Genomic DNA, 13,192 nt, shown 5'->3' with positions numbered 1-13,192 from the left:
GTTACTCTTGCCAATCACCAGACCACTGCTCTAATAGTTACTAAATCTGAAATCAGGACATAGCCTGAAGAAATCTGCCATGATCAGTATGAGAGTCCTGCCATCACAAAATGAAGTCAGACAGGAGACTTAAAATGAACAAGAATGTCAAGGTTAGAGGGATCTCAGGGATAACCTGAAGGTGCAGAGGGGAACCCGGGCCAATGGTAGCCCCACTGGGCCTCCTAAGAACTTGTCCTTGGCCAAACCAAGGAGAACCTCCATGTTAAAGACAAACAAAACACCTCACACTTTCACCTCAGGAAAGCTCTGTGAGAGACAGCCAGGAAGTTTATGGGCTGATGTCACTGGAAAATGGAGAGAAATTTTCTCAGCTGTGGAAGACATCTCCTGAACAGAAGGCTGACCTTGTCTCCCTGAAGGAGGGCTTGCTGGGGGCGCCTGGAGCACAAGCTGCTCCCTAGCACACATCAGGGCCACAGCGGCAGTCCCCAACGAGAGAAGCCCTTCCAATGTAATGGTGTCTCTCACTGCATGGATAAACCCCAATGAACCCTACTGGAAACCCCCATGTGAGCCACGCTGTGGCATCCTGTAGGACGGGGCAGCAGCCTGGCCTTCCAGGCACAGGCTAGTCAGTTTAGTGGACACGGGCACAGCACCCTAAGTCACATACAGGACATGGGCAGTCACTGGTATCTACTTCTCACAATTAGGAGAGACACTTCAGCTCAGCCATGGTCTTCAAAGTCTATACACTGAAGACAAGGAGCCCCATGCAGGGACAATAGTGAACCTCTGAAGATAGCCATGCCCCATTCTCGGGGCCAAGACAGGCCTCCCACTCCTGAGCCACAGCAGACCTGCCAGAGAAGAGCATGCTCATTCAGCTCATTCAATGACTGGGTACCTGTAGGAAAAAAACCAAACACACTCGCTTTTTCCAACACTACTCCTAAAACATAAACTGAAGTAAGGTGGCCGGGCCTAAATGATTTCCTGTGGACTTCCTGGGGCCCAGGCAGGAGATGGGGGCTGTCTACCCGGCCCCAACGCCCAGAGGCAAGGTGAGCTGTCCTCTCAAGGGCAGATGCCTGGCTTACAGAAGTGCAGATGTCACAGTCTTAGGAGAGCTGAGTGCTCTGATTCTGCATGGATTAGCTCGAATGGCTTGAACCACCCGGCTCTGAGTAGCCTCTAAGCATACTCATATGGAAGGTCGAGGCCTATCTTCCCTGGATGGAAAGGTCTGCTGGTACCTGAGTATGTCCATGTAAGGTCTTCACGGTGCAGTGCAGGAAAGTGATCCCTGGAGACAGGGGCGGGCATTCGGCTGATAGGTTACTGAACCTGCCAGTCTAGCACCTGGGACTGGGAGTGTCCTGTGTCCCTGCCCCCCCCCTCCCCAGGATGCCATGCTGTGAGTCTCCGTGCCTCCTGGCTTGTCCCTGGTCATATGGCGTTCCAGTTCAGCTCTCCACTGGAGCTGCACTGGTTTGTTGGTATTGTTTTGTTCTTTCTTCCCTCTCTGTCTGTTTCCTAACTGTGTTAGGTGTATTTAGGGGCTGCAGGCCTTTGTAACAACTGGCTGCATGCAGCCTGCTAACTGTGTAATAGACTCCAATATTCCATCTACCTAAATGTGGCTTCTGGGATAATTCACCTTACAACAAAACCACTTCTGACCACAGATACCAGAGTTCCCCGTCCCCCCACTAGTCAGCAATACGTTCTAAAGTAGACATCAACCAGGTGTTCTCCAGTCCAAGTCCATTCCAACAGTACTTCCCTGAAGACAACAGCAGATCCCACCAATTCAGGACCCAGTCCCCAAAATGTCCTCCAATTCTAATGTCAATGTCACGCCCAGGCTATCTTTCTGTGCTTCTGACAGACCAAATATAAGTCTGGGTTCCCAAGACACTTCCCAGCCCTCCTTTGTGGTTTTTATGGAGGCTTCATTACACTGGTATGGCTGATAAAGCCACTGGCTACTCACTGATAATCAGCTCAACCTCAGGCTTGGTCCCTTACCTGGAGGTCAGAGGTAGGACTAAAAGTCTCAATCCTTGGATCCTGCTTAGACTTCTCAGTGATCACTCCCACCTCAAAGCTACCTAGGGGTGGCCAGCCAACAGTGAGCTCACTAGATACAAAAGACATCACTGGGGGCTGGGAAGGTAGCTCAGTGGTAGAGCGCTTGCCTTGCATGCCTGAGGCTCTGGGTTCGATTCCCCAGCACCACATAAGCAAAAAGAAAAAAGCCGGAAGTGGCACTATGGCTCAAGTGGTAGAGCACTAGCCTTGAGCTGAAGAGCTGAGGGACAGCGCCCAGGCCCAGAGTTCAGGCCCCATGAACGGACCCCCCCCTCCCAAAAAAAAAGACATCACTGCAGAGATTCAAAGCATCTTTGGTGTTATACACTACGAAAAGAACAGATCCCAAAAACATACCTGGCATCCTAGCTCCCCAGGGTTGAAATCTCAGGAAGATCTGAGGCTGGCCTGGGTAAAAAAAATTTACAAGATCTTATTTGAACTAATAAACAGGGCCAGTGGGTGCACGTCTATCTTCCCAGTTACACAGGGGGATCTTAGTTTCAGGCCAGCCCCAGCAAGGAAGTTTGCAAGACCTCATCTCCACAGAAAAAAGCTATTAGTAGTAGTGTACCACTAACCAGGTTAGGAAGTGTAAATAGGAGGATTGTGTCCAGGAGGGCATGGGCAACCATCAAGGCCCTATCTCAAAATTAACCAGACCAAAAGGGGTGGAGTATGGCTCATGCAGTAGAACACATGATTAGCAAACAAGAAGCCCTGAGTTGGGGCCCTAGTACTGCCAAAAGAAAAGACAAATCACTTCCAAGATTATCAGGATCTTAGGAGTTACATTCCAGAAAACAGTACATACATTTCACAGTCTCACACACAGCACAGAGAGTGAGTTTAGCGGTTACATGTCCCCAAGGGACTGCTCCTGAACATACGCAACTGGCAGGAATTCCATGGTCACCAAGTGAAGTTGTGCACACACTCCCCTGAGCATCAGTGCCCAGCATCCCAGACCCAGAGGAAGCACGCTGTGGTTCCAGCTGCAAGACCTACAGCTCTGCCACAGACTTTTGAGACCTGGGAAAAGTTACCTCACACATGCACCTCGTTTACTCTCACCTCAAAACAACATCAGCTAAATTCAAGAGAAAAGAACAGAAAGCAGAAAAATGAAGAGGGGACCAATCAAAACCTAGTCCTTAGGACATTACAAACAACAAATATGAGAAAGCTATGCAAGTTTGACAAATACTGAGAAAGAAGCAAAGGAGAAACATGGCCACAACTTTTGCTACCAAAGATTTCCAGGGCACCTTTCCCAGGAAGCCAAAGTAAATGGGCGTTAAGTGGAAGGACAGAAGTGAGAAAAATATTCCCACCATGCCTCAGAAGCTGCCGGGCTTCTGATCCCACCGGTCCTTCTTACCGGTTTTGTGCACCTGGCTGACTCTCCCGGACAGTCCCTGGGAAGGGGATGTGACCCTTGATCCCCTGGAAGGTCGGGCCTTCCCCAGAGGCTCTGCATCAGGGAAGTGGGATGTGGCCACAGGCGGAAGCATGGCAACCTCTTTCATTTATCAGTCCACAAGCCTGCTCTAGGATCTCCAACTTAAACACACAGGCCCCTATTCCTCAAATGCCTTGTCTCTCAGCTATTTCCTCCACAGAGACAATAATCGTCCTTTGCTCATTCTTTCACTTGTGATTAACTAGCCATGGATTTGGCTTAGTACAAAATCTTCCTTCCCCACAAGGCAAAATAACATGATGACCTTCAATGTCACCACAAGGCCGATTCCACCCAAACTTATCTAACAAGCCCAGGAACTCTTGAGGCTCCAACTAGACATCCAGTGGTCTTTGGGTTCCACCATGCCACATCTACCAGGCAAATCCAACTTGATCAGCATCACCACCAACTGCTCATCTCGTTGCCTGCTGGGTACCTCACACTTGACTAGCCTCTCTTCTCAACAAAGACTCAAGAGTTTTCCTACATCCCTCCAAGGGAGGAGGAAGGGACCTCAGCCTGACCGGTAAACTACCCATCAACAAGTCCTGGCAGCTCTCAACTGACCTCTACCTCCATACCCACTACTCTAAGGCAGAGGTAACAAACACCTATACAACTCCTCCACATACCTCCTCTCTTTATCCCCCAACTAATTAGTAGTTATAAAACAGAATTATAAACTATTACTCTCTGCCAAGACCATCTGTCAACATAAAATAGAAAAGTGTATCTCAGTGGCACAGTATGTGCCTAGCACACAGGAGGTCCTAGGTTATGAAAAAAAACACATCAACAAAAAGACAACCCCAGAACATTGCAAAGAAGCAAAACCAAAAGTCAATTACAAAAAAAAAGTCACCCTTCCCAATTAACTTTGAATGAAATTACTGTGGGTGTGGCCCGTGCTTCTGCCTGGCCTCAGAGGATACTGCTCACTGTTTTTCCAGAATCCGAATGGCACTTCCAACTTCAGACCTCTGCTTCAATGGTATTTTCATCCTTCCAAATGCAACATCACACTTGAGTTTGTCCAATTGTTTACAAAGCTGTTAACTCAGTCTGCACAGCAGAAGCATATGTGCTGAGTTGGCCTGTCACATGTGGAAATATAGATTGTGTCCATATCTGCATTGTGTCACTTTCTGCCTGGTTCTCCAATGATGCTCCATTCTTGGAACTCTTATTTGGTGCGTGCCTGCTATAATCGGGGACCTGTCTGGAACCAAAGATGCTATGAATCTAGAGACCTACACTGACCTTGTACATATGGAGCAGAATGACTGTAGGAGACCATGGCAGGAAGCCCTGGGTGCCTGAGCCTGATGCGCACAAGTGACGCTCTTGGAGAATTAAGTCGATGGTCACATGGCCATGAATCCTAATTCACTGAGATTGACATAATGGGTCTCTTTCAGCATTTCTACCACACATGTGCCCCTGAGTGAGTCTCAATAGCAAGTAAACACCCTATTTTTAGTTAATTTCCAAAGTAACAGAACAAGCAACATTTTGCACACCTTCCACCACCTCGGATTACAAGGCTGGGCGGGAGAACAGTGGGGTAGTGTGTGCACCGCGGGGGCGGCCTGGCGCTGTTTCCATTACCTGCCCTCCTACTCCGCAGCAGACCCTCTTTCCACTCCCTCACAAGTTCCCTTCCCCACCCTGGGAGGCTCAGTCATGTTGTCTGGGGTGTTCATCCTAACACCCTATTCACAGGGATGCTGTTTCCGCCCCATTTCCTCTAATGTACTAACTTCACTCCCCTTCCTGTTGTTTTTTTTTTTTTTTTTTTGAGGTGGTCCTGCCCAGGAGGCTCAGACTCTGTAAGTGTGGGTGGGGCCCAGGATGTGGATCACTAGCCAGTTCTAAGCTACTGTGGGGGCTGTCTAGGGATGTACACCTGTGCTGCAGACCTCTCTCCAGGACCCATGGGCACAAAGTAACACCAGAGGGCCACCGTGTGGACAAGAGGAAACATAACACCAAACATCTCACCAGAGAACTCACTGTCCCAGCTATGGAGTCAAGGCTCAGTTGTTTCCAAAGATCTTGGGAACCAAGGGAATCTGCTGATCTTGACCTCTTTTTCTCCTGGAACTAGGTCTCTGTCACAGAGGTGCAGAAATTCCTCCTGAGAAATGCCTACCTGAACTTCATACTGTGCTAAAAAAAGTTTTACATCTGTTCTCACACAATCAACATAGGAGACTTCTGTAAACCCAAAAAATGAGATTTCCCCCCCCCATCAGCAAGCAAGAAATGCTGCACCAAGTGAATACTAGCTATATGTCTTCTAGTTCAATTTAGTTATGGAACTGCCTGGAGAAAGGGTCAGACCCTTTAGGTTAAGGGCTCAGTCCCTAAGATGGCTCTCATTTCAGATTACAATCAACTCTAGGATGTCATATATATGTATGTATGTGTGTACGTATATGTATATATATATATATGTATGTATACAGTATCCTATATAAATGTATCCATGTCCCTTCCTTGGATTGGATTTTTCTCAAGTTGCTTATAAAACTGAAAGAAAGGACTGGGAAGGTGACTGGGAAGGTAGAGTGCTTACCTAGCATGTATGAAGCCCTGAGAACCACATAAGCAGAAAAAGCTGAAAGTAGCGCTGTGGCTCAAGTAGTAGAGCGCTAGCCTTGAGCTGAAGAGCTGAGGGACAGCTGAAGAGCTGAGGGACAGCTGAAGAGCTGAGGGACAGCTGAAGAGCTGAGGGACAGCGCCCAGGCCCAGAGTTCAAGCCCCACGACCGACAAAAGAAAAAGAAAGAAAAAAGCTAGAAGTGGCGCTGTGGCTCAAGTGGTAGAGCGCTAGCCTTGAGCTGAAGAGCTGAGGGACAGCGCCCAGGCCCAGAGTTGAGGCCCCACGACTGGAGGGGGGGTGGGGGGGGGAGGGAGGGAGGGAGGGAAGGAAAACTGAGAGAAACAGTTTAACTTATGTTTACTTGTAGGCACTGCCCTCAAGGAACTTCCACCTGTCGGGCTTCCTGGACGTTCTCTGGACTCCGCAGACGTCCTTTCACAGAAGCTTCACTACACAGGTACTGCTGATTACACCAACAGGACGGAGGCTATATATGTATACACATACACGTGCATATAAACACGCACACACAAGGTGCCTGTGTAGGAGGGCACGAACCCTTGCAGAGAGAAGGAGATGGAAAATACGCTCTGTGCAGACGATTTAAAGGCCCCCACGGATGAGACTGTTTTGTGGCTCGTATTTCTGAGACAAGGTCTTGCCTCCGTCTTCCCCGTCACGAGACTGCGTTTTAGCTTCTCTGGGCATTTCTTTTCTTACCATGACCACATCCACCATGAAGAATACCGCAGCTCGCCGGGCGCCGCTGGCTGGCGCCGGTCACCCCGGCCGCTCCGGAGGCCGAGGTCTGAGGCCCGCGCGGGCGGACCGCCCGCACCCTACTCGGGAGGCCGGGAGCGCGCTCGGGGGCGGCGGCCCGGGGCTGCGGCCCCGCCAGCCCTCCCTTCCCAGCCGCGCCGCCCCCCCCCCGTGCTCCCCGGGCCCCGCCACGGCCCAGGCCCCGCGGTCCGTCCACTCGCGCCGGGCCCGTACCGCGCCCTCCCGCCAGCGCCCGGGTCGGCCGGGGTCCGCGCGCGGGGCGGCGGCACGCCGGCGCCGCCGCTCACCTGAGGCGGGAGGGCGCGGGGGGAGCGCGCACCCCGGAGCCCGGCGGACCGCGGGACGCCAGCCACCGCCGCTGCCGCCCGCCGGGAGACGCGCGCTCCGCGCCTGCGCCGGAGGCGGAAGTGGGCGGGCGCGGGCGTCCGGCCGGCGCGCGCTGCTGGAGTTCCGGCCGGAACGCGGCGCCGCTGCGAGTCTGGTTCCGACCGCGCGGCTTTCCCCGCCGGAACCGCGGCGGGTACTTCTCGACCTCCGCTCCCCGCGGGGCTGGGGGGGCGCGGCCTGGCCGCGGGGTCCGGGCCGCGCCCCGACGCCGGCCATGGACCGCGAGACGCGCACCTTCGCCGAGCGGCACTTCCGGAGCCTCGAGGGCCGCGTCCTCGGCGGCGGCGCGGCGCCGGCCCGCGCGGCCTTCATCGCGGCGCCCGCCGCCTTCTCCTACGCCGACTTCGTGAGGGGCTTCCTGCTGCCCAACCTGCCCTGCGTCTTCTCCAGCGCCTTCACCGAGGGCTGGGGCAGCCGGCGGCGGTGGGTGACGCCGGCGGGGAGGCCCGACTTCCAGTACCTGCTGGACAAGTTCGGTGAGGAGGGGCGCGACGCGGGGGGCGGCGGGGGCCGGGGGCGGCGGGGGGCGGCGGGGGCCGGGGGCGGCGGGGGGCGGCGGGGGGCCGGGGGCGGCGGGGGCCGGGGGCGGCGGGGGGCGGCGGGGGGCCGGGGGCGGCGGGGGGCCGGGGACGGCGGGGGGCGGCGCGGGCCGGGGGCGGCGGGGGGCCGGGGACGGCGGGGGGCGGCGCGGGCCGGGGGCGGCGGGGGGCGGCGCGGGCCGGGGGCAGCGGGGGGCCGGGGGCGGCGGGGGGCGGGGGGGCCGGGGGCGGCGGGGGGCGGCGGGGGGCCGGGGACGGCGGGGGGCCGGGGACGGCGGGGGGCAGCGCGGGCCGGGGGCGGCGGGGGCCGGGGACGGCGGGGGGCGGGGACGGCGGGGGGCAGCGCGGGCCGGGGACGGCGGGGGGCGGGGGCGGCGGGGGCCGGGGGCGGCGGGGGCCGGGGGCGGCGGGGGCCGGGGGCGGCGGGGGGCAGCGCGGGCCGGGGGCGGCGGGGGGCGGCGGGGGGCGGGGGCGGCGGGGGGCGGGGGCGGCGGGGGGCGGCGGGGGGCGGGGGCGGCGGGGGCCGGGGACGGCGGGGGGCGGGGACGGCGGGGGGCGGGGGCGGCGCGGGCGGGGGGCGGCGGGGGCCGGGGGCGGCGGGGGCCGGGGGCCGGGGGCGGCGGGGGGCGGCGGGGGCCGGGGGCGGCGGGGGGCGGCGGGGGCCGGGGGCGGCAGGCGGCGGGGGGTGGGGGGGGGCCGGGGGCAGCGGCGGGGGGCAGCGCGGGGGACCGGGCCGGCCGGGGGAACCGAGGGCCCAGAGCGGCGGGGCAGGCATGGAGAATGGAGAGCCCCGGGGCAGCTCTGAGCACCTGTCTCCAAGCATGGGATGTATCCACGGCCTCCAGAACTGGCGTGGGAGAAGTTAGGAAGGTGGAGGGGACCTGAACCCTCAACCCTGGTCCGAGCAATGGCGGAAGGGGCCGGGATGGTTTTCCAGGATGCACTGCAGACTCCGGGCCGGCCAGGACCAGCATGTGGAAGGTGTCACCCAGGCCAGTCTAACCTGGAGCGTGCCAGGCGCTGGCTTGGAGGGTGGTAGAGTACAGGACGCAAAGTACACGACTGTTCTCACCCACGTATGTGCTGTCTTCTTCAGGAGATGTGATTGTACCTGTTGCCAACTGTGGAGTCCAGGAATACAACTCAAACCCCAAGGAGCACATGTCCTTCCGAGACTACATCAGCTACTGGAAGGAGTACATCCAGGGGGGCTACAGTTCCCCTCGGGGCTGCCTCTACCTCAAGGATTGGCACCTGTGCAGGTAGTGGGTGGCCCTGTCTACAGCCCCTGATGTGCTTTGGTTTCAGTGGTGGCCATGTTGGCATTCCATTGGAAGTCAGCATATCAGCCTGGCAGCCCAGTGGTGGCCACAATGAGTAACTTGGTTCTTACACATTTGGACTGTGATTTTTATTTTTTTGTCGTGGGGCTTGAACTCTGGGCCTGGGCACCATCCCTGTGCTCTTCAGCTCAAGGCAAACCCTCTACCACTTGAACTACAGTACCACTTCTGGTTTTCTAGTGGTTTATTGGAGATGTGTCTCACAGACTTTCCTGTCCAGGCTGGCTTTGAACTGTGATCCTCAGATCTCAGCCTCCTAAGTAGCTAGGATAACACGACCAAGCCACCAGCACCTGGTTTAGGATTACAGGCATGAACTACCAGAACCCGGCTCTGCCTTAGGATTTTTTTTACTTTGTGATGGTCCAAAATGCACAATGCATTCAGTAAATCTGTCCCTCAGATTTCAAGATTCCCCTTTTCCTGAGCTAGCAATGTAGTCTGTGTTTCCTCTGACTGGCCTAAAAAAAAAAAAAAAAAAAAAAGGCAGAGGGAGGCAGGAAAAGCAATGCCCAAATGGGTTTTTTTTATGATGAATAGGGGTTTGTGAAGTGCACCAAGACATATGTGTCTGTCAGAGAAACCCATATGGTGTTTTGGCATCTACAAGTGGTTTGTTGCTACTAGGTGTCAGCTCTGTCTTGTCTGGCTAGGACTCGTGTGAGCATGAATCTAGGCAGCTTCTCCAGTGCAGTATTGTTTGAGCTGTGTCTTCCCTGGGACTGGTATAAAATGTTTCTGTGGTTGGGGTCTCATTGCTGAGAATGAAAGGGCTCACAGGCAACTTTCATGCTTGGCCTGCAGCCTGGAATCTGATAGCAAAAGTTGAGTAGTTCATTGGCGATAATGAAGAAATGGAAGAGCCAGGGCCATTGGCTCATGTCTATAATCCTAGCTACTCAGGAGGCTGAGATTTGAGGATCACAGTTCAAAGCCAGCCCGGGCAGGAAAGTTCAGGAGACTTTTTTTTTTTTTTTAGGGGGGGTCCAGTCATGAGGCCTGAACTCTGAGCCTGGACACTGTCCCTCAGCTCTTCAAGGCTAGCGCTCTACCACTTGAGCAACAGCACCACTTCCGGGTTTTTTCTTTTTGCTTATGTGGTTCTGAGGAATCGAACCCAGGCATGCATGACCAGCCTTCCCAGCCCATGGAGACTCTTATCTCCAATTAACCACCAGAAAACCAGAAGTGGTGCTGTGGCTCAAGTGGTAGAACACTTGCCTTGAGCTGAATGAAGTTCAGGGAGAGCGCCCAGGCCCAGAGTTCAAGCCCCACAACCAACAAAAAGAAAAAAGAAATGGAGGAACACCAAGTGCTCAGAGTTCCCAATGTAGCCAGAAGCCAAAATCCTGGGATTGGGGGAGAATGGCCACTGTGTGTGCTAATGCCAGGGCACAGTCCACCCCAAAGCCACTGCCATACTTACTATCCTGGGCTGAGCATGTGAAGGGTTTCACCTGCCAGGTTGGTCTTAACCCCATATGGTATGGGTGGGGTGCAGTGTGGGCTCCTGTGGTAGCCTCCTCTGTACCTGTGCTCTCCACAGGGAGTCTACAGTGGAGGACTTGGAAGATGTGTTCACTCTTCCCGTGTACTTCTCATCTGACTGGCTGAATGAGTTCTGGGATGCTCTGGATGTAGATGACTACCGATTTGTCTACGCAGGGCCCAAGGGCAGCTGGTAATGTCAGACAGTGTCCACAGGTACCTGGTAAGGGGAGGGGTGGGGGCTGTGACTGCCCTTTGTGCATAGAGACCTCTGGGGAGCCGGCTCGAGGGCCCCTCAGGAGAACCAGGGCCCACTCTGAACCCCACAAGGCATAAACCAGGAGGCCTTGCTGCAGGTCGCCCTTCCACGCGGACATATTCCGCTCCTACAGCTGGTCAGTCAACATCTGTGGGAGGAAGAAGTGGTTGTTATTCCCACCTGGGCAGGAAGAGGCCCTGCGTGACTGTCATGGCAACCTGCCCTATGATGTGACCGCCCCTGTGCTCCTGGATGCCCGCCTGTATCCCCGGTTCCAGCACAGCAGCCCGCCCCTGGAAGTCCTGCAGGAGGCTGGAGAGATGGTGTTTGTACCCAGTGGGTGGCACCACCAAGTGTACAACCTGGTAAGGTGGGCACACAAGGTCCTGCCCTCAGTGGACCCTTCCCTTCACACAGCTCCTATTTCCTCTAAGGGGTTAGCTCCTGACCCTCCTGACCCTCCTGAAAGTCAGGGTTGGATGAGCAGCAGACCAGATGAAGCTGTGGAGTTCCCAGTCCCTCGCTTTACTCCCTGCCTTATTCCTGCCCTGTGCCTATTCAATCTGAGCCCTTTTCCCACCCTCCAGCCCGGGTCCCTTTTGGGTTGGCACTGTGGGTCCAGCCTCCGTGGGCTGAGCACCTGGCACGTTCCAGGGTTGCTCAGCTAGCACCTAGGCCTGACACTCAAGGTCAAGGGATAGGGAGATAGGCTTGTGCGCCCATGGTGCCTGCTGTGGACTTGGTAGCTAGCCTGTGCCCTGCCCTCCAGGATGACACCATCTCCATCAACCACAACTGGGTCAATGGATACAACCTGGCCAACATGTGGCACTTCCTACAGCAGGAGCTCCAGGCTGTACAGAGGGAGATAAGCGAGTGGAAGGACTCCATGCCCGACTGGCACCACCACTGTCAGGTAGGTGGGTGGCCAAGACAGGCAGAGCAGAGGGCAGCAATCATGTATGCAGTCTGAGCCTAGCGCCAGGGCAAACATCCAGGGCTTGCAGAGCACTGCAGAGCACTGGCGACCAGGCTGTCCTCAGAACCTGTCTCATGGGTTCCTGCCCTGGTCTGTAAGGACAGCTGGTATTGGGATCCATTGTAAACTGGGGCCACATCCATGGCTCTAGCCCACAGGGCTCACTGGCCTTTCTGCTCTGCCCAGGTCATTATGAAATCCTGCTCCGGGATCAACTTTGGAGAGTTTTACCACTTTCTGAAGATCATTGCTGAAAAGAGGCTCCTTGTCCTAGGGCAGGGGCCAGAGGTTTTCAAGGACAGCCCGGGACCAGGACTAGGCCAGCAGCAGGCTGCATTTGATGTTAGCCGCCTTGTGGAAGTGCTGACCTCTCTGATCACACACCCTGACTTCCAGAGAGTAGACACCAGCACATTCTCACTGCAGCCAGAAGAGCTGCTTGCACAGCTGAAAGACGCCATGTCCAGTACTGCAGCCCTGTAGTGCCTGTGGGAAGTTACAGCACTGGGAGTGCCAGTGCGCAGCAGACTTCTGCCTCTGACTCCTTCATGAATTACAGGCTGTAGCAAGGCGCCAGCGGCTCATGCCTGTCATCCTAGCTACTCAGGAGGCTGAGATCTGAGAATCAGGATCAAAGCCAGCCTGGGCAGGAGAGTCCATGAGACTCTGATCTCTAATAAACCACCAGAAAACCCGAAATGGCATTGTGGCTCAAGAGTTAGAGCACTGGCTTTGAGCTGAATAGTTGAGGGACAGTGCCCAGGTGTTGGGTCTTCGTCCGTCCCACAAAAGACGGACGGGGTCCGAGGAAAGGTAAGTGCGGCGCTCGCCCCGTTCCCTAGTCTCCCTCAGCCCAGGAGACAATCAGACACAGCGGGGAGCCAAATCCAGCAGGTAGAAAAACTCTTTTATTAACAGAGAGCAGCCCCTTTTTAAAAGACAAAGAGGGTGGGTGGTATGGTAAGGGAGGAAGAGGAACCAATCACTGTCAAGGTCACACCCTATCATTCACCTGAGCCTTCACGGGCTGGTTAGGTACTGATCGGCAGGTCAATTGGGGTCTGCCCACTCTACTCTCTCCCAGCGCCATCTTTGCTGCCCATGTGCTCCACACCCAGGCCCAGAGTTCAAGCCCCATGACCAACCCCCCAAAAATACAGGTTATAGCTGGGTACTGGTGGCTCATGCCTGTAGTCCAGCTACTCAGGAGGCTGAGATCTGAGGATCTCGGTTCAAAGCCAGCCAGGCAAG

General features: G+C 55.7%; 2 protein-coding genes across 6 annotated transcripts in view; one reads left to right on the top strand and one right to left on the bottom strand.

The window, feature by feature from the left end:
• The window catches only part of LOC138808109 (synaptosomal-associated protein 47-like), a 36,495-nt gene extending 29,174 nt beyond the window's left edge, over positions 1-7,321 (bottom strand). For 2 of the 5 annotated variants that reach the window (XM_069994049.1, XM_069994052.1), the window contains exon 1: positions 6,887-7,091. The gene's annotated coding sequence lies outside the window, so the exon portion shown is untranslated. The other 3 variants (XM_069994053.1, XM_069994050.1, XM_069994051.1) reach the window with 3 other exon arrangements.
• Positions 7,322-7,435: 114 nt separating this feature from the next.
• LOC138808108 (2-oxoglutarate and iron-dependent oxygenase JMJD4-like) lies at positions 7,436-13,159 on the top strand. The gene is made up of 6 exons (XM_069994047.1): positions 7,436-7,809; positions 8,969-9,134; positions 10,762-10,896; positions 11,060-11,327; positions 11,732-11,878; positions 12,128-13,159. The coding sequence occupies exons 1-6, from the start codon at positions 7,548-7,550 to the stop codon at positions 12,422-12,424; spliced, it is 1,275 nt and encodes a 424-aa protein (XP_069850148.1). The 5' UTR covers positions 7,436-7,547; the 3' UTR covers positions 12,425-13,159.
• Positions 13,160-13,192: the final 33 nt, after the last annotated feature.

This window comes from Dipodomys merriami, unplaced genomic scaffold, assembly GCF_024711535.1.
Source record: "Dipodomys merriami isolate MVZ:Mamm:240054 unplaced genomic scaffold, mDipMer1.0.p SCAF_440, whole genome shotgun sequence".
Taxonomy (NCBI): Eukaryota; Metazoa; Chordata; class Mammalia; order Rodentia; family Heteromyidae; genus Dipodomys; species Dipodomys merriami.
The sequence above is the reverse complement of the archived record's forward strand: the minus strand, read 5'-3'. Positions and strand labels throughout refer to the sequence as shown.